Genomic DNA, 18,301 nt, shown 5'->3' on the forward strand with positions numbered 1-18,301 from the left:
AACCATCCCGCGTGCCAGAGTCTGGGAACAATCGATTCTGCATATTCGCGCTAGTATGCAAAGTGGGCGGTTCTTGAAGGGCGTTCTCGCCCTATGATTGGTCAAAGACTGCTCCCTGACTGTTCTGTTTCCGCTTTCTTTTCGTACGCACGCCCAGTTACTACTCTCACTGAATAATGATAATAATGGTCAAGATGGCTACTTCAGATGCCTCCTTGCGGTAGCTACTGAACAATTTAATGGAAACAACTAAAACTACTCTTCCTCGTGATTTAAAGCCCCCTGAGCTAACCTGGGAGGTGCAGAAGATACCAATGTGTGGTTTAAGGCATTTTATTACCTGACATAGTTTACCATCTAGCTAGCCAACGTTAGTTGTCGAACATTCCCAATTTTAGATAGCAAGCTACAGTAACGTTAGTTCAGTGAAGTCTCGTCCTCCCTTGTGTGTTCCTACGGAGGGGCTCTGTGACTGTCAGCATCAAATGGCCGAACCGAGAAAAGTACCGTTTGTCACAATCTCTTCCTTTAACAACAATGCACCGCCTTCGGATTCAAAGAAACGCCGCCGGGAAGATGAGGCCGAAATCAGTTTGGGGGAAGATGGAGGGGGTGGAAGTGCAGCAACCAGGCCAGGAGGTGGTACTGGTGCTAGTCCATTCGGTATCGTGAAAGCCGGTGACGGGGATTCAGCGGAAACAAAACCTGTAACAGTGCGCTTGAACCTCTCCTTGCCCGAACCCAGCGAACGGGGATCTGCTGAATTCAACTACAGTGAACTTGTTCAATCTACTCAGGTAAAGACGTGAAATCAGTCAAGGCTACAAGTGATAACAGCAGTCTGGGCCGGTGAACGCGTAGGCAGCTTGAAGTGTAAGCTCTCGAGGCTATGGTGCTGTTGTCAACAAGAGCGATGTTGGCCAACTGTAGCTACAGTATTCTTAGATATGATGTAAGCATGCCAACTTCATGTAGGCAATAATATTCATCTAATTTTGATATGAATGTTTATATTACCGTTATATAAATCATATAATATGGTAATGACACATCTAGTTCCCATCTTTTAGAGGTACAACTTTTAAGATGACATTTTAAGCTACTAAGAATCCACTGTTGAACCCATTTTACCTACTCTTATTTCCTGACATGCCTGGTTGTCTCTTGAAGGTGAAGAAGCCTCCTGCTCCAGGACCTCCTAAAGACCTGACGCCAGCCCTGGACCCCAACGACCCCTTTGCAGACAACGAGAAGGAGAGAAAAGAAGTAGAGGCGCTCGCCAAGAAATTTGAGAGCAAATATGTAGGTCCCTTTACTTTGTGGGGGAAACAAATAGGTCTACACATAGATCAAATAGATTGAATTAGTTTAATTTGCGTTGTATATTTTCACCTAGTCAACTGTAGTTGTTTGTTTCCTCTAGTCACAGGCCAATACAGGGAAAAAGAAGCGGAAGGACAGGGTGCAGGATCTCATCGACATTGGTTTTGGCTATGATGAGACTGACCCATTCATTGATAACTCTGAGGCTGTAAGTACCCTCTGTCTGCTCATATACTGCAGAATCCTTCCTTTGTGAACAGACTTAAGACTCATGTAAACAAGCATCAACATATGCTTTAACATATTTGCACTTTACCCCTAGCCCCTCTATCATAGATCATTTTTCATTAGCACATTGCATTCCTCTCTCCCATACTTGCTTATTAGTTTCTCTGCTGTTTGTAAGCGGTTATGCCATGGCATTGTTCAATAGTATTTCCTGGTTGGCTTGAAGGGCATTCTAGAGCGTGCATTATTTCCCTATAATGCACGGCATATCAGCACGGTAGAATTCAATAGCTACAGTTCATTTTTACATGTTCTATGTTTGAGCTGCATTTGAAAGCAAAAGTTGAGTTGAGAACAGTATTGGCATTGTTGAATTTGATTTTTATAATAGCAAGCTGTTTGTTTGGTTACCAAGGCAACTACTGTAGCTACTATATCAAGAAAACTTGCTAGCAACTTCTGTGGATGTTGAATGAATTTCTAACTATAATTTTTGTTAAATTATAACCATGGTATAAAAGGGAAAACTCAGAAAATAATGCAACTCCATGGAAGGTTAGACCCACTCCACTAGCGCGTAGTCGAACACACCTTCCATGTTGTTTATTATTTTCCAGAGAATACATAGCCCCTTGTTGATGATCCCTTAGCTACTTTCTTCCCCTCAGTATGATGAGCTGGTGCCAGCCTCCCTCAACACTAAGCTGGGAGGGTTCTACATCAACACTGGCACCCTGCAGTTCAGAGCAGCCTCTGAGTCAGAGGGAGAGGACTTCAAGGTGGGTTACACACACACACACACACACACACACACACACACACACACACACACTTTTCAATAAATGAACAAATGTTATTCATTATTAAACTCTATTTCTATATCATGTGACAAGCTCAGTTTTTGTTCCTCCTGTCTGTAGAAGTTGAAAGATGGTGAGGAGCGTGTGATAAAGAAGCGAATGAAAAAGCAAGATGGCAGTAACATGGATGAGAAAAAGCCCAGGAAGATCAGGATGCCAAAGCAAGGGTGAGCAATGTTCTACATCTGTTGTGCCACTTCTGAAGTTAACTGATGTATAAGCTCATATGATGTATAAACTTATTGCCTGACTTTGACTTGAGCCGTGCTTCATAGTTATGCTATGTGTCTATGGCTTGTAACAAGCTCCGTGTAGCAACTCAACGGTCCTATGTTATCTTCCAGAGTGTCTGGCCTGAATGTCCACCGGCCAGAGAAGAAGAAAAGGAAGAAGTTGATGAAGGACTCTCTGAATCTGGCTGCCATGCTCCGCCGCTTCACGCGGGAGAAGGAGGAGAACCGCAAGAAGAATCCCGGCCTGCCCCGTGGCCAGCACAATGCCAACAGTGCCCTGCTCAACGCACACCCTAAACCCAGCAACATCAGCATGGCCGATCTGGCTAACGACCCTGCCATGATGTCACTGCTGGGCTCAGCCAATAACAACGACATGCTGCAGGACATGATGGGCGACCTAGACTTTGGGCTGCTGGACTCTCCTCAGCCCCCCAGTCCTGCGCAGGGGGAGAACGGTGCTCCGGGTAGGGTCCAGGGTAGGGTCCAGGGGGCACAAGGAGGTCTCCTGCCCCCTCCTCCTCTGCCTAATGGACTGCCTGCCCCTCTCAGTAAGCGTATTGAGGACCTCCGTGTGGTAAGTGACTGACATCTTCAATCAAATCCAGTTATATTTCATATTTAGAGATATTTTAGGTCTTCAGTCAGTTTCTTTATTTGATTTGTAGGGTCTAAAGGCCCTCGCTGCTCGTTGAAAACATTCAAGCACATGACATGGAATGCATTGATTTTTGTCCCCCCTTTAAAAACAAAGTGATAGTCACCATTCTGATATTTCCTTCCATAAAGAAACCGGAATAACACATGCATTCTCTCAGAGGCGCAAGTAGGAGTGAGAAGTAGAGGTTGCTGTGGCAACAAGAGAGCAGGGATGTTCTTTGAGGGAGATGAGGGGAAAACAAGTGCCAACTCTCTCTGACAGAACGGTGAGGGTGAAGGGAATGGGCAAGAGGGGAATATCAGGAAGAGGAGAGAAAGGTAGAGGAGTGGAGGCGGAGAGGAGGCCAAGAGCAAGCGAGAGGTACTGTAATGAAGGAAGTCAAAAATAAAGGCTTAGAGGACAAGGTGAGGCTTAGAGGAGTGAAATGGCAGGCAATTGATTGATTTGCATTACATTTGTGTACTTTTGAGCATACTATATTTTGTTTTAGAGAATCTCTGAAGTTGAATTATTCTCCAACTAACAGGCTTCTCATCAGTTTGATCAAGAGGGCAGGAAAAAGTTCTTCACGCTGGACATGAACAACATCCTACTGGAGTGAGTCTCTGCTCTGAGCTCTTTACAACAGAACAAACCCTCTTTCCTTCCCTGACCATCTCTCTGCATGTGTTAGTCAGTGTTATTCTCAATGTCTAACCCTCTTCTTCTGTGTGTTGGTCAGTATTGAGTTGCAGGTCCAGGAGCAGCCGGCAGCAGTGCGCTCTTCAGTCTACTCCCATCTCGAGGCCTTTGTGCCCTGCAACAAGGAGGCTCTGCTCAAACGCCTAAAGAAACTCAGCCTCAATATCCAGGTGTGTGTGTATGCACTAAAATGTTTGACATTTTATGTTTATGTTTGTGTGTGCACATAATATGCCTGTTATTCTCTTCTATCTAATTGTAGATTGTTTGTTAACGGAGTGTGTGGTGTCAGTGTCATCTGGTGTTTGTGATTGTAACCTTTTCCATCTTTTGTCATCCAGGATGACCGTCTGCGTGCTCCACTACTGAAGCTGAAGTTAGCTGTGTGCAGCGTGATGCCAGAGCAGATTGCCAGATACAATATGGACTGCATCGCCAAAGTGGCCAAGTAAGGCCTTCTCCTTTCTTCTCTTGCATTCTGTTCACCTCTTATTTCTTCTCATACCTCCCCCTTTGTCCCTTGCTGTCTATTTTTCCACTCCTTGTCAATATTATCGCTTGGTTGTGTATTTACAGGCAGCAGTCAGAAGAGGGGGAAAAGAACGGGTCAGAAGAGGAGGATGAGGAGAAGCCTGGGAAGAGAGTGATGGGACCTCGCAAGAAGTTTGTCTGGGATGAGAAGCTCAGGTGAGCTCTCATTTGTGAATTTAACATCATACAATTATGTTTATATAGGGGTTTTGGTTTAGTGTAGTGATGGGACGTTTGACTCCTTTTACTGACTATGATTTTTTTCGACTCATTCAGTCAAATGAATGAATCTTTCGACTAATTTTGTTCATTTGAGTCAGTAATGCCCAGAGCATGCAGGACCCCAGCGAACGATAACTAAAAACTAGAAATAGTCATAATTCTACAAGCCTCTCGTTCATAGGTCATTCGCCATAAGGGGCTTATTGGAGATGTCGTTGGTGACAGACTTGTAAAATGGTGCTTTAAACAATGTATATTTGTTGATTTGCTAGGTATACAAATATGATTTTTTCTTGGTACATTTGAAACAAAGTCTAGTTGTGACCGCAACCGGGCTAGATTATTTTTTTTAAATTCACCTTTATTTAACCAGGTAGGCCAGTTGAGAACAAGTTCTTATTTACAACTGCGACCTGGCCAAGATAAAGCAAAGCAGTTTGACACAAACAACAACACAGAGTTATACATGGAATAAACAAACATGCAGTCAATAATACAATAGAAATAGTCTATATTCAGTGTGTGCAAATGAGGTAGGATAAAATTAAAAAAAAAAAAAAAAATTCACCATTATTTAACCAGGTAGGCTAGTTGAGAACAAGTTCTCATTTACAACTGCGACCTGGCCAAGATAAAGCATAGCAGTGTGAACAGACAACAACACAGAGTTACACATGGAATAACACAGTAGAAAAAAAGAAAAAAAAGTCTATATACATTGTGTGCAAAAGGCATGAGGAGGTAGGAGAATAATTACAATTTTGCAGATTAACACCGGAGTTATAAATGATCAGATGGTCATGGGCAGGTATATACTGGTGTGCAAAAGAGCAGAAAAGTAAATAAATAAAAACAGTATGGGGATGAGGTAGGTAAATTGGGTGGGCTACTTACCGATGGACTATGTACAGCTGCAGTGATCGGTTAGTTGCTCAGATAGCAGATGTTTAAAGTTGGTGAAGGAGATAAGTCTCCAACTTCAGCGATTTTTGCAATTCGTTCCAGTCACAGGCAGCAGAGAACTGGAAGGAAAGGTGGCAAAATGAGGTGTTGGCTTTAGGGATGATCAGTGAGATACACCTGCTGGAGCGCGTGCTACGGGTGGGTGTTGCCATCGTGACCAGTGAACTGAGATAAGGCGGAGCTTTACCTAGCATGGACTTGTAGATAACCTGGAGCCAGTGGGTCTGGCGACGAATATGTAGCGAGGACCAGTCGACTAGAGCATACAGGTCGCAGTGGTGGGTGGTATAAGGTGCTTTAGTAACAAAACGGATGGCACAGTGATAAACTGCATCCAGTTTGCCGAGTAGAGTATTGGATGCTATTTTGTAGATGACATCGTCGAGGATCGGTAGGATAGTCAGTTTTACTAGGGTAAGTTTGGCGGCGTGAGTGAAGGAGGCTTTGTTGCGGAATAGAAAGCAGACTCTAGATTTGATTTTAGATTGGAGATGTTTGATATGAGTCTGTAAGGAGAGTTTACAGTCTAGCCAAACACCTAGGTACTTATTCTAGGTCGGAACCATCCAGGGTGGTGATGCTAGTCGGGCGTGCGGGTGCAGGCAGCGAACGGTTGAAAAGCATGCATTTGGTTTTTAAGAGCAGTTGGAGGCCACAGAAGGAGTGTTGTATGGCATTGAAGCTCGTTTGGAGGTTAGATAGCACAGTGTCCAAGGAAGGGCCAGAAGTATACAGAATGGTGTCATCTGCGTAGAGGTGGATCAGGGAATCGCCCGCAGTAAGAGCAACATCATTGATATATACAGAGAAAAGAGTCGGCCCGAGAACTGAACCCTGTGGCACCCCCATAGAGACTGCCAGAGGACCGGACAACATGCCCTCCGATTTGACACACTGAACTCTGTTTGCAAAGTAGTTGGTGAACCAGGCAAGGCAGTCATTAGAAAAACCGAGGCTACTGAGTCTGCCGATAAGAATATGGTGACTGACAGAGTCGAAAGCCTTGGCCAGGTCAATGAAGACGGCTGCACAGTACTGTCTTATCGATGGCGGTTATGATATCGTTTAGTACCTTGAGCGTAGCTAAGGTGCACCCGTGGCCGGCTCGGAAACCAGATTGCGCAGCGGAGAAGGTACGGTGGAATTCGAGATGGTCAGTGATCTGTTTGTTGACTAGGCTTTTGAAGACCTTAGATAGGCAGGGCAGGATGGATATAGGTCTGTAACAGTTATGGTCCAGGGTGTCTCCCCCTTTGAAGAGGGGGATGACTGCGGCAGATTTCCAATCCTTGGGGATCTCAGACGATATGAAAGAGAGGCTGAACAGGCTGGTAATAGGGGTTGCGACAATGGTGGCGGATAGTTTCAGAAATAGAGGGTCCAGATTTTCAAGACCAGCTGATTTGTATGGGTCCAGGTTTTGCAGCTCTTTCAGAACATCTGCTATCTGGATTGGAAGGCATGGCCAGCCTTTGAGAAATGCTTGTTGAAGTTTTCGATTATCATGGATTTATCAGTGGTGACCGTGTTACCTAGCCTCAGTGCAGTGGGCAGCTGGGAGGAGGTGCTCTTGTTCTCCATGGACTTTACAGTATCACAGAACCTTTTGGAGTTAGAGATACAGGATGCAAATTTCTGCTTGAAAAAGCTGGCCTTTGCTTTCCTGACTGACTGCGTGTATTGGTTCCTGACTTCCCTGAACTTCCCTAAGGGAGTTAAGGCAACAAATAGGCCATAGTGGTGAAATAATTACAATTTAGCAATTAAACACTGATAGTTGTGCAGAAGATGAATGTGCAAGTAGAGATACTGTGGGGTGCAAAGGAGCAAAATAGATCAAATAAATAACATTATGGGGGATGGGCTAATTACAGATGGGCTATGTACAGGTGCAGTGATCTGTGAGCTGCTCTGTCAGCTGGTGCTTAAAGCTAGTGAGGGAGATATGAGTCTCCGGCTTCAGTGATATTTGCAGTTCGTTAGTCATTGGCAGCAGAGAACTGTAAGGAAAGGCGGCCAAAGTAGGAATTGGCCTTGGGGGTGACCAGTGAAATATACCTGCTACAGATGGGTGCTATACGTGCTACAGATGGGTGCTGCTATGGTGACCAGTAAGCTGAGATAAGGCGGGGCTTTACCTAGCAAAGACTTATAGATGACCTGGAGCCAGTGGGTTTGGCGACAAATATGTAGCAAGGGCCAGCCAAGGAGAGCATACAGGTCGCAGTGGTGGGTAGTATATGAGGCTTTGGTGACAAAACAGATGGCACTGTGATAGACTGCATCCAATTTGCTGAGTAGAGTATTGGAGGCTATTTTGTAAATGCAAACGTGTTATGAACGACTCTTGGCGGAATGCATTGCTTGAGTGGCGTGAGGGTGATGAGCACAATATTGTTCGCAGTTCACGACGATTTGAGTTTGTTGAACAGAAGCCATGTATCTTTTGGTTCTACAAAGCTGTGTCCATCATTGCATTCATTCTTGCACCATGCAATAATTTATTAGTTCTAAACGTGTCTTTTTTCTTTTCTATGCTGCCTGCAGCATGATCTATTTTACCTGCACTCATGACGAACAGTTGTTGGTCAGAGCACATCTCCGGAGTCACTGAAGGAGTGCGTATTAATCCTGCTGTAGAATTAAATGCAGCAAGTCAAATGAATGACTAAAATGAATGTGTCACTCAGAAAAGTGAATCATGACTCTCGAGTCAGTGAGAAGAGTTGTCCAAAAAGATAATTTGCCAACAGTGGAGCTGAAATTGTAATGCATAGTTGGTGGAACGTGTGTTGGTCTGTAGGATGTTGCTGTGTAACTTGGTGAGGGTGAAGCTGGGCTGCTATGAGCTGGAGGGCCAGAGCTCCCAGTCTCCAGAGGACTATCTCAAGGCCTTCATGGAGACTGAGGTGAAACCACTGTGGCCCAAGGGCTGGATGCAGGGCAGGTCAGTATGCATGTTTGCATAAAATAATACAATTTGACCATTTAACCTAGTTTGCATTTCACCACACCACATGGGGCGGCAGGTAGCCTAGTGGTTATAGCTTTGGGCCAGTAACCAAAAGGTTGCTGGATCAAATTCATGAACTGACAAGGTAAAAATCCCTGAACAAGACAGTTAACCCACTGTTCCCTGGTTGGCTGAATTTGACTGACTTGCCTAGTTAAATAAAGGTTTAAAAAAAAATCTCTCCTCTCCTCAGGATGCTATTCAAAGAGAGCCTCATGGTTCATTGTCACCTCACTGGCAATCCGTGAGTCATTACTTTGATATACTCTGCTTATTTTAAAAATCACTATATTAAAGTGAAGGTTAACATTGGAGTTCTTCATTATGCACTCTTTTTCCTTTTGATTTCACTGTTATCCAGAGCCAAGAAAAAGATGGTTCCTACTCCCAAGTCTAAACCCAAAGTTAGTGTTTTGCAGTCTGATGCATTGCTTGCATGCTTGTCATTTCAATACCATTTGTTGTTTGAATAGTTTTAGATCACACTAATTGTTTGCTCTTTCTATCCCCTATGTTGTTTGGTGACCCAGGAGGGTAGTTGGGTCCAGAGATCCACCCCCTCAGTTGGTGCGACCCCCTCCCCTGCAGCCCCAGTGGCCTGCCGGCCCTCCCAGTCCCCCGCTGAGACCATCTGTCTGCTGGACTCCCTGGATGAAGAGTTGACCGCCCCCGCCCTGGATTCCATCTCCCAGGCCCTGGCCCTCCTCAGCAATGCAGCCAAGGGCCTGGTCCAAGGGGACAGTCCCCCCTCCCCTGATAGGCCCAAGACTGCCCCGTCCTCCCTCCATGCCTCACCTCTCCTCCAGAAGCACAAGAAGAGCACCATCAACACACCCAGCTCCAACACACCTCTCTTCGTCTCTACCTCCTCCTCCCCCTCCTCTCTCTCTCGGCCTCCCACCGTCTCCCCTTCTCTGTCCTCAGCGAGGAGCGAGGGGTTGGGGTCGATGAAGGGTGGAGGTGCTCTGGCTCAGGCTCACAGACAATCAGTGCAGAGCACTCAGAGGCTTGCTGGGACTGGACTGAGTAAAGCCAATGCTCCTGGCAATGCTCCCGGCTCTCACTCCCAGCTTAAGCCGCGGCCGCCCCCCAATCAGAAGGGCTTTGGCAGCAATAATACTAAAGCCAACAGTGGTGACACCCCCCTCTCCTCCCCTTCTCCCTCCTTCTCCCACTCTCTCTTAGGAGCCCAAGCTCAGCAGCAGTCCAACTTCATCACCCCCATGCAGGCCACTCTCACCAAGTCCTCCCACAGCAGCACCTCGCCCATCATCAAACTCACCCCTCGCCTCCCCAACCCCTTAACGCCCACCACCTTCTCACCCTCCACCAATCCCAGGCCTCAGGCAGCTTCCAATATGCACCAGTACTCCTCCAAAAGCCCAGCAGGGTTCCGCCCACCATTCTCAGGTGCTCCGGGAGGGCCAGCCAAACTTGTCCAGGGCAGCTACACCCCGCCAGGAGGGCAGAAGATCATCAGCAGCAGCGCCAACACCAGCCTTACCAACACCTCATCCATCAGCAAGCATTCGGGATCCAGTCCCTCCCCTACCACAACCAATCAGCGACAAAGGCCGGCAGGTGGAACCATTCAGGGGGCTAAGCCTATTAAATCTGTATCCACACAGTCTGTCTCTTCTCAGTTGCCACAGGTAAGTGAGAAATAAGATGGTAGCTGGGTGGGACAAGGTCATGATGGAGCAAATGTTCAAAATGAGTTTGTCTACTGTTGTCTGTATATTGATGTATTTTATCTCTGTTTGTATATGTTGTCTGTTGGTCTATATTTCTAATTAAAAATTGGGTGGTTCGAGCCCTGAATGCTGAAAGCCGTGGTGTATCAGACCGTATACCACTAGAATGACAAAACATTTATTTTTACTGCTCTAATTACGTTGGTAACCCGTTTATAATAGCAATAAAGGCACCTGAGGGGGTTATGGTATATTGCCAATATACCACGGCTAAGGGCTTTATCCAGGCACTCCGCAGTGCATCGTGCATAAGAACAGCCCTTAGCTGTGAATTTTTGGCCATATACCACACCCCCTCGGGCCTTATTGCTTAATTATATGCCTTTGTTCTCCAGGTGTCCTCAGCCAGCAGCAGTCTTCTTGGCTCTGCTCCGTCTCTCCCACTGGGCTTTGGGATGTTGGGGGGGCTGGTTCCTGTGTCCCTGCCCTTCCAGTTTCCTTCACTCTTAAACCTGCCCCCATTAGGGGGCACAGCTGGCTCCAGCACCGGGGCTAGCGGCTCCTCAACCAGCAACAGCTCAGCATTCTCCCTGACCCAGAGTGAGTGACAAAGCCCGTCCACAGAAACATGAATAAACTAAAATGTACAGTGCTTTCGGAAAGTATTCAGACCCCTTCACTTTTTCCACATTTTGTTACATTACAGCCTTAATCTACACACAATACCCCATAATGAAAACAGGTTTTTAGAAATGTTTGCAAATGTATTAAAAATAAAAATAAATTCACTTATTTACATAAGTATTTAGAACCTTTGCTATAAGACTGGAAATTGATCTCAGGTCCATCCTGTTTGCATTGAACATCTTTGAGATGTTTCTGCAACTTGATTGGAGCCCACCTGTGGTAAATTCAATTGATTGGACATGATTTGAAAAGGCACCAACCTGTCTATATAAGGTCCCACAGTTGACCGTGCATGTCAGAGCCAAAACCAAGCCATGAGGTCGAAGGAATCGTCCGTAGAGGCACAGATCTGGGGAAGGCTACCAAAAATGTCTGCAGCATTGAAGGTCCCCAAGAACACAGTGGCCTCCATCATTGTTAAATGTAAGAAGTTTGGAACCACCAAGACTCTTCCTAGAGCTGATAACTGTTGAGCAGTCGGGGGAGAATTGAGCAATCGGGGGAGAAGGGCCTTGGTCAGGGAGGTGACAAAGAACCCGATGGTCACTCTGACAGAGCTCCAGAGTTGCTTTGTGGAGATGGGAGAACCTTCCAGAAGGACAACCATCTCTGCAGCACTCTACCAATCAGGCCTTTATGGTAGAGTGCCCAGACAGAAGCCACTCCTCAGTAAAAGGCACACTTGGATTTTGCCAAAAGGCACCTAAAGAACTCTTTTGGCCTGAATGTCAAGTGTCACATCTGGAGAAACCAGGCACCACTCATCACCTGGCCAATACCATCCATATGGGGAATCATGGTCTTGGCAGCATCATGCTGTGGGGATGTTTTTCAGTGGCAGGGACTGGGAGACTAGTCAGGATCAAGGGAAAGATGAACGGTGCAAAATACAGAGAGAGCCTTAATGAAAACCTACTGCAGAGCGCTCAGGACCTCTGATTGTAGCGTCGTACCCAAGAAGACTCGAAGCTGTAATTGCTGGCAAAGGTGCTTCAACAAAATACTGAGTAACGGGTCTGAATACTTATTTAAATGTGAAGTTTCAGTTCTTTTTGCAAAAATTTCCCAAAACCCTTTTTTTGCTTTATCATAAGTTATTGTGTGTAAATTGATAGGGAAGGGGGTGATTTAATCCATTTTAGAATAAGGCTGTAATGTAGCAAAAGATGAATGTAGAACAGCTGATCGAGATGGTTGCTTTAGTATGTTGATGTCTGGGTATGTGTATAGTTTGTTTTTGTGTATTTTATGTTGTTGGACCATTGTGTTAAATCCCCATGCTGTGTCTGGAAGCCTGCAATGTTTTTCTCCATTGTCTGACATTCTCCCATATTGTTTCTTTGGTTCATTCCTCCCCTTATCCCTCTGTGCCTCTTCTTTTAAATGATATTCTTCCTGTGATCTTACATCCATTTACTATTTGACCTGGCTCATCTCTTTTCCTTTCAACCTGTTTCATCTGTCTTGCTTCCCATTCTTGTTTCGTCTACACTGCCTTTCCTATCTCACCATGCCCTTGACCTACACTCTCCTGTGTCATCTCCTCCTCCCTCCCATCTCTCCTCAGATCTGTTAAAGAGTCTCCAGTCAGGGTCTCAGGTTGCTCTGCCTCCTCACTTACAGCTCGCTTTCTCAGGTAAAATCTGCCCTTCCCTGTGACCCCGCTCTTTCCTCTCAGCCCACTGTCACTTCAAAAGTATTTTTTTCCCTTCTTGGGGACATCTTCTCTGTCTGTCCCTCCGTAGTCTCTGCATGCCTGTCGCTTTCGTCATGTCGGTGGTTGTCATTTGTGTTAAGTTTAAATATTTGTTTTTGTTTCCTATCAATATTTCAAGAACTCTACTCTTCCTGTCCAGATGTCAATCAAACCCAAGGAGGGGATGTGAAGAGGAAGTCTCTTTGACCACGCCTGTTTGGAACACTGAGGACATCCACTATGATATGACAGCTATCAGGACAAATCAGGAACTAGGACGACTTTGAATGACTAACAGAAACTGCCCAAACACAGGATGGGGTTGAAATGGGGAATTGGACCCTCTCGATAATCTTCCGGCTGTTACTTATTTTTTAAACAGCAATTTGATAATTGTTTAAATATTGTACATTTTAAGGCTTAATGACAAGTTTGTTTTTGTCAATGTTTACAGAACAGACCTTTATCACTGTGGTCAGGGAGGGAGAATGAATGAGAGGTCTAATTGGTGTGTATGTGTGAATGCACTATTCTTTAGCGTCAGCGTGCAACCCTCCCTCTCTGATACCTGGGTTAGGGTGTCTATTTGGTGCTTTTTTTTTCTCAATGTAATTATCTAGACCTGTAAGAAATGCTACTAAATGCAAACGTTGTTGAATTTGTTTAGGGACCGGAGCTGTATTTTTTTGCTGTACATAACTCCACCAAATTCAATTAAAACAAGCCATGATCTATGCAGGATTATAACAAAATGGTATATTGGTGACTTTCTATGGTCATCAGCATGGGTAATTCTGTTCCCTCATGTCTTGTGCCTTCACTCGCTTTCATGAAGTGCTACATAACTTATAAAAATTTAAACAAGCCAATAACATCCACATAGTGAAAAGTTAGTCTATCAGCTCTTAAAATCCACAAATGGTCAGCATTGCAAAGAAACACTTTACCATGCTACCTGGAGTCTGATTAATCAAATGTTTATTTGACGGGTAACAATCTAACCGGAGACACTACCTGACGGTTGCTTATCCAAAGCAGCCCAAAAGGTCAAATGAATCAACACAAGGCTGCACAACTTTCTGTGCCTCCACCAGAGGTTCTTTAGGGTTCTGGGTCCAGACAAAGCCAACACACCCAAGGCACAACACACAGGTCAATGGGCGGTGCTTATAATTTCAACTTCAGCTGACATCAAATGCCATGTCAAACTCAAAAAATGACTCAACTTATTCCAGGAGCTACAATCCTGACAGTATAACCCTTAAATAATCAAGCAGGACCAGTAATGTACTCCAATACAATCCCAAAAGCCTTTAACTCTACATCAAAATGCTATTGCCCCATACAGCACACAAGCTAACATTCATTTAAACCCAAAAAGAAAACAGGAAAAACAAGATTAAACATTAAAATAGGTGATCGCTTCTACAGCTGTAAAGAGTCTGGCAGTATGCAGAAGGTTTGATGGCTGTCCCAATTACTGTTTCTTTCTAAAAGGTCCTCCAGAGTCTATTTGACCAGAGGCCTGGTTTTGTCATCATCGCCACACTGGTGGGCTTTATACTTTTTCACCTCTGCCATGTATTTTGTCCAGGCATCCCCCTTGCCCTCCATCTGGAAAACAGAATACATAATTACACAATGGTTTAGAAGGCAAGTGGTATTTCATGAATACAATGTCATGACAAAACTATCAGGAAAAAAATATTCTTGAACCTCAGGGTCCACTTTCTGTTTCTTCGCAACCATGCCAGTCTTGAGGGCCAATTTAGAGCCACCTCTGCGCTTCCCCACCTGGGTTAGGGGATAGAAGACTGAAACCGTTATACGAGCCCTTGCAGGTGGACTGCCAATGATGGAGACTACACAAGACGAGAGAACAAAGAAAAAGCCTATGTTATCACCGAAAACATTCCTGAAGTCGAGTAGCTAATGAATGCTTTCCAATGTCTAGACCTGATGTGGATCTCAGGTTACTTGGTGACATTGCAGTGCACCTCTTCACGTGTGAATGTATCCCTCTATGGTGATGTAACTATACACTAACGTGAGCGGTGTGTGGTGGATTTAAAAAAAAGTTTAATTTGTTAATTGAGACATTGCCATTGACTACAATCTATAGCTAACAACAGCCAAACCCCTTACAAAGCTGGTCACACTTGGAGTCTTCTTTTCCTGTGTCGACTGTCCGTCAGCAGTACTGTTATCACCGCATCCTTGGTCCATTTCTTTTTTCATTTTTTCTTCCTCCATTTTTTTCTTGAACATCTCCATAAAGCTTCCATCATTAGCAAATGAATTGGCCGCCGCTGCTTTGCTGACTCCCGGTGCAGGACTGGCTGGCGACCCCGGGCTGTTACTGCTCGAATCGCTGCTGTTTTGATGTCTTCTGTTGTATCCACGCTTCGGATCCATGTTAGCTTTTTTTTATGTAGAAGGGCTCAGTTCCTTTAGGCCTTTGTGCAACTAGTGGTGTGCTCTCTAGTCGTTCTGTGTCAACGTAAACTAAAGCCGGCTAGCTACTTGACAAAAAAATACTATCGGTGAGAGACTCCACCCGAACCCCAAACAAAACAACAAACTTCGAGGCAAAGTAGTTAGCATACGAAGCCGTCTAATTAAACACGTGGAAATCCATAAATTAATCGGAGCCACACTTGTCCGTCTCCCAGCGAGCAAGCACAGGTCCTCACGGCAAAAAAACGCAGGCTTGTTGTTGGTGGCTAGCTAACGTTAGCGTTGTATCTAGCTAGCTATTCGAAAAATGTCAACTAGCTAATGACCAAACAATTGTGTCATGAGTAGCTAAACTAGTGCAAAACACAAATCAACCACATTAGATATATATATAATAATACATTTCAAACGACTCTCAAAGCTAAGTATATTACTGATATATTGGCTACATTTGTCCAGATGTGGTTTTCTTTCACATGTTATCGGCCATGTTGAATTTCGGCTTATCATTTACGTCAGCACGTCAATATTCTATGGTATTATGGCGGTCCGCAAACATTCGTTAGAGGTGCATGCCGCCACCTACTGTGTGGGCGGTGTCAGTTTAATGTTCTGGAGTGTGAATTCAATACACTTCTTGAAATAAAAAGGTGAGGGGAAACTGCCCTACGAACTAACCCTTCACCCATTAAAACCTCACTACTATTATATTTAACCTTTATTTTGTCAGGGAGTCATACTCAGGGCTCCAGAGTGGCGCAGCGGTCTAATACACTGCATCTCAGTGCTTGAGGCGTCAATACAGACACCCTAGTCCATATCCAGGCTGTCTCATAACTGGCTGTGATTGGGCGGCGTGCACATTTGGCTCAACTTTGTCCGAGTTTGGCTGGTGTAGGTTGTCATTGTAAATAAGAATTAGTTCTTAACTGACTTGCCTAGTTAAATAAAGGTTTGAATACTGGGACCAATGTCTCTTTTACAGATGAGCAGCCCTGAATTACAGAAACTACAGACATCAAAATATTAACACAAAATAAAAACCGAAAAAAAGGCACGGCCATAAAAAACAAACATCAATAATAAGGTCCTCAGTCAGCTTTCTGAATTGCCTTAGAGCTGTGGTTCCCAAACGTTGTATAGTCCCATACCTCTTCAAACATTCAACCTCCAGCAGCATAGCACCAGGGTCAGCGCACTCTCAAATGTTTGTTTTGATGTTGCCATCATTGTAAGCCTGCCACACTCACACTATACAATACATTTATTAAACATAAGAATGAGTGTGAGTTTTTGTAACAACGCGGCTCGTGGGAAGTGACAAAGAGCTCTTATAGGACCAGGGCACAAAAAATAAAATAATAATCAATAATTTTGCTCTTTATTTAACAATCTTACATATAAAACCTTATTTGTTAATCGAAAATGTTGGATTCGCTCAGGAATGAGATGCATTTTTTCTCCTAGAGATTAACATACTTTGGTGCGAAAAGTGCAAATCAATCCCAGAACATCTAAGGACCTTGTGAAGATGCTGGAGGAAACAGGTACAAAAGTATCTATATCCACAGTAAAAACAAGTCCTATATCGACATAACCTGAAAGGCCACTCAGCAAGGAAGAAGCCAGACTACGGTTTGCAACTGCACATGAGGACAAAGACTGTACTTTTTGGAGAATTGTCTGAAACAAAAATAGAACTGTTAACCACTGCGCCACCCGGGAGGCCCATTATGTATGGGGGAGGCTTGCAAGCTGAAGAACACCATCCCAACTGTGAAGCACGGGGGTGGCAGCATCATGTTATATCCTGGAAGGACATTGACCTCATCCCGTCAGTTGAGGATGCCTGGTCATTCTTTAAGAGTAACTTCCTCACCATTTTAGATAAGCATGCTCCGTTCAAAAAATGCAGAACTAAGAACAGATACAGCCCTTGGTTCACTCCAGACCTGACTGCCCTCGACCAGGGAACTGTTCAGGGAAGTCGGGAACCAATACACGCAGTCAGTCAGGAAAGCTAAGGCCAGCTTTTTCAGGCAGAAGTTTGCATCCTGTAGCTCCAACTCCAACAAGTTCTGGGACACTGAAGTCCATGGAGAACAAGAGCACCTCCTCCCAGCTGCCCACTGCACTGAGGCTAGGGAACACGGTCACCACGGACAAATCCATGATTATCGAAAACTTCAACAAGCATTTCTCAACGGCTGGCCATGCCTTCCGCCTGGCTACTCCTACCTCGGCCAACAGCTCCGGCCCCCCCCGCAGCTTCTCGCCCAAGCCTCTCCAGGTTCTCCTTTACCCAAATCCAGATAGCAGATGTTCTGAAAGAGCTGCAAAACCTGGACCCGTATAAATCAGCTGGGCTTGACAATCTGGACCCTCTATTTCTGAAACTATCCGCAACCCCTATTACCAGCCTGTTCAACCTCTCTTTCATATCGTCTGAGATCCCCAAGGACTGGAAAGCTGCCGCAGTCATCCCCCTCTTCAAAGGGGGAGACACCCTGGACCCAAACTGTTACAGACCTATATCCATCCTGCCCTGCCTATCTAAGGTCTTCGAAAGCCAAGTCAACAAACAGGTCACTGACCATCTCGAATCCCACCGTACCTTCTCCGCTATGCAATCTGGTTTCCGAGCCGGTCACGGGTGCACCTCAGCCACACTCAAGGTACTAAACAACATCATAACCGCCATCGATAAAAGACAGTACTGTGCAGCCGTCTTCATCGACCTTGCCAAGGCTTTCGACTCTGTCAATCACCATATTCTTATCGGCAGACTCAGTAGCCTCGGTTTTTCGGATGACTGCCTTACCTGGTTCACCAATTACTTTGCAGACAGAGTTCAGTGTGTCAAATCGGAGGGCATGTTGTCCGGTCCTCTGGCAGTCTCTATGGGGGTGCCACAGGGTTCAATTCTCGGGCCGACTCTTTTCTCTGTATATATCAATGATGTTGCTCTTGCTGCGGGCGATTCCCTGATCCACCTCTACGCAGACGACACCATTGTATACACTTTCGGCCCGTCATTGGACACTGTGCTATC

At 45.1% G+C, this 18,301-nt stretch overlaps 2 protein-coding genes across 5 annotated transcripts; one reads left to right on the forward strand and one right to left on the reverse strand.

Annotated features, from left to right (window-relative positions):
- The first annotated feature begins 150 nt into the window (after positions 1 to 150).
- LOC118384649 (ubinuclein-2-like) lies at positions 151 to 13,526 on the forward strand. Of its 4 annotated transcripts, none has more exons than XM_052518956.1 (17): positions 151 to 797; positions 1,171 to 1,302; positions 1,424 to 1,531; positions 2,220 to 2,330; positions 2,472 to 2,578; positions 2,756 to 3,221; positions 3,832 to 3,902; positions 4,027 to 4,156; positions 4,328 to 4,434; positions 4,563 to 4,673; positions 8,506 to 8,649; positions 8,909 to 8,959; positions 9,077 to 9,119; positions 9,246 to 10,367; positions 10,805 to 11,009; positions 12,664 to 12,732; positions 12,932 to 13,526. In XM_052518956.1, exons 1-17 carry the CDS (start codon positions 486 to 488, stop codon positions 12,997 to 12,999), a joined length of 3,357 nt encoding a protein of 1,118 aa, XP_052374916.1. In that variant the 5' UTR covers positions 151 to 485; the 3' UTR covers positions 13,000 to 13,526. The 4 variants fall into 4 exon arrangements, with proteins under 4 accessions (XP_052374916.1, XP_052374917.1, XP_035627244.2 ...); XM_052518957.1 differs by having other exon boundaries at positions 12,953 to 13,526; XM_035771351.2 differs by lacking the exon at positions 12,664 to 12,732.
- A 227-nt stretch (positions 13,527 to 13,753) lies between these two features.
- LOC118384650 (telomerase RNA component interacting RNase-like) lies at positions 13,754 to 15,766 on the reverse strand. The gene is made up of 3 exons (XM_035771352.2): positions 14,938 to 15,766; positions 14,509 to 14,586; positions 13,754 to 14,406 (listed from the first exon to the last, which is right to left on the reverse strand). The coding sequence occupies exons 1-3, from the start codon at positions 15,205 to 15,207 to the stop codon at positions 14,302 to 14,304; spliced, it is 453 nt and encodes a 150-aa protein (XP_035627245.1). The 5' UTR covers positions 15,208 to 15,766; the 3' UTR covers positions 13,754 to 14,301.
- Between the last annotated feature and the right edge of the window lie 2,535 nt (positions 15,767 to 18,301).

This window comes from Oncorhynchus keta, chromosome 5, assembly GCF_023373465.1.
Source record: "Oncorhynchus keta strain PuntledgeMale-10-30-2019 chromosome 5, Oket_V2, whole genome shotgun sequence".
In the NCBI taxonomy this organism is placed as follows: domain Eukaryota; kingdom Metazoa; phylum Chordata; class Actinopteri; order Salmoniformes; family Salmonidae; genus Oncorhynchus; species Oncorhynchus keta.

Excerpts from the sequence above, each read along its gene's own strand:
- LOC118384649 (XM_052518956.1), top strand. The coding sequence starts at position 486 with ATGGCCGAACCGAGAAAAGTACCGTTTGTCACAATCTCTTCCTTTAAC. Across the intron at positions 1,532-2,219 it reads TCATTGATAACTCTGAGGCT|TATGATGAGCTGGTGCCAGC; the intron begins GTAAGTACCCTC and ends TCTTCCCCTCAG. Across the intron at positions 3,222-3,831 it reads GTATTGAGGACCTCCGTGTG|GCTTCTCATCAGTTTGATCA; the intron begins GTAAGTGACTGA and ends TCCAACTAACAG.
- LOC118384650 (XM_035771352.2), bottom strand. The coding sequence starts at position 15,207 with ATGGATCCGAAGCGTGGATACAACAGAAGACATCAAAACAGCAGCGAT. Across the intron at positions 14,587-14,937 it reads CTCCAAGTGTGACCAGCTTT|GTGGGGAAGCGCAGAGGTGG; the intron begins GTAAGGGGTTTG and ends CCCCTAACCCAG. Across the intron at positions 14,407-14,508 it reads AACAGAAAGTGGACCCTGAG|ATGGAGGGCAAGGGGGATGC; the intron begins GTTCAAGAATAT and ends TCTGTTTTCCAG.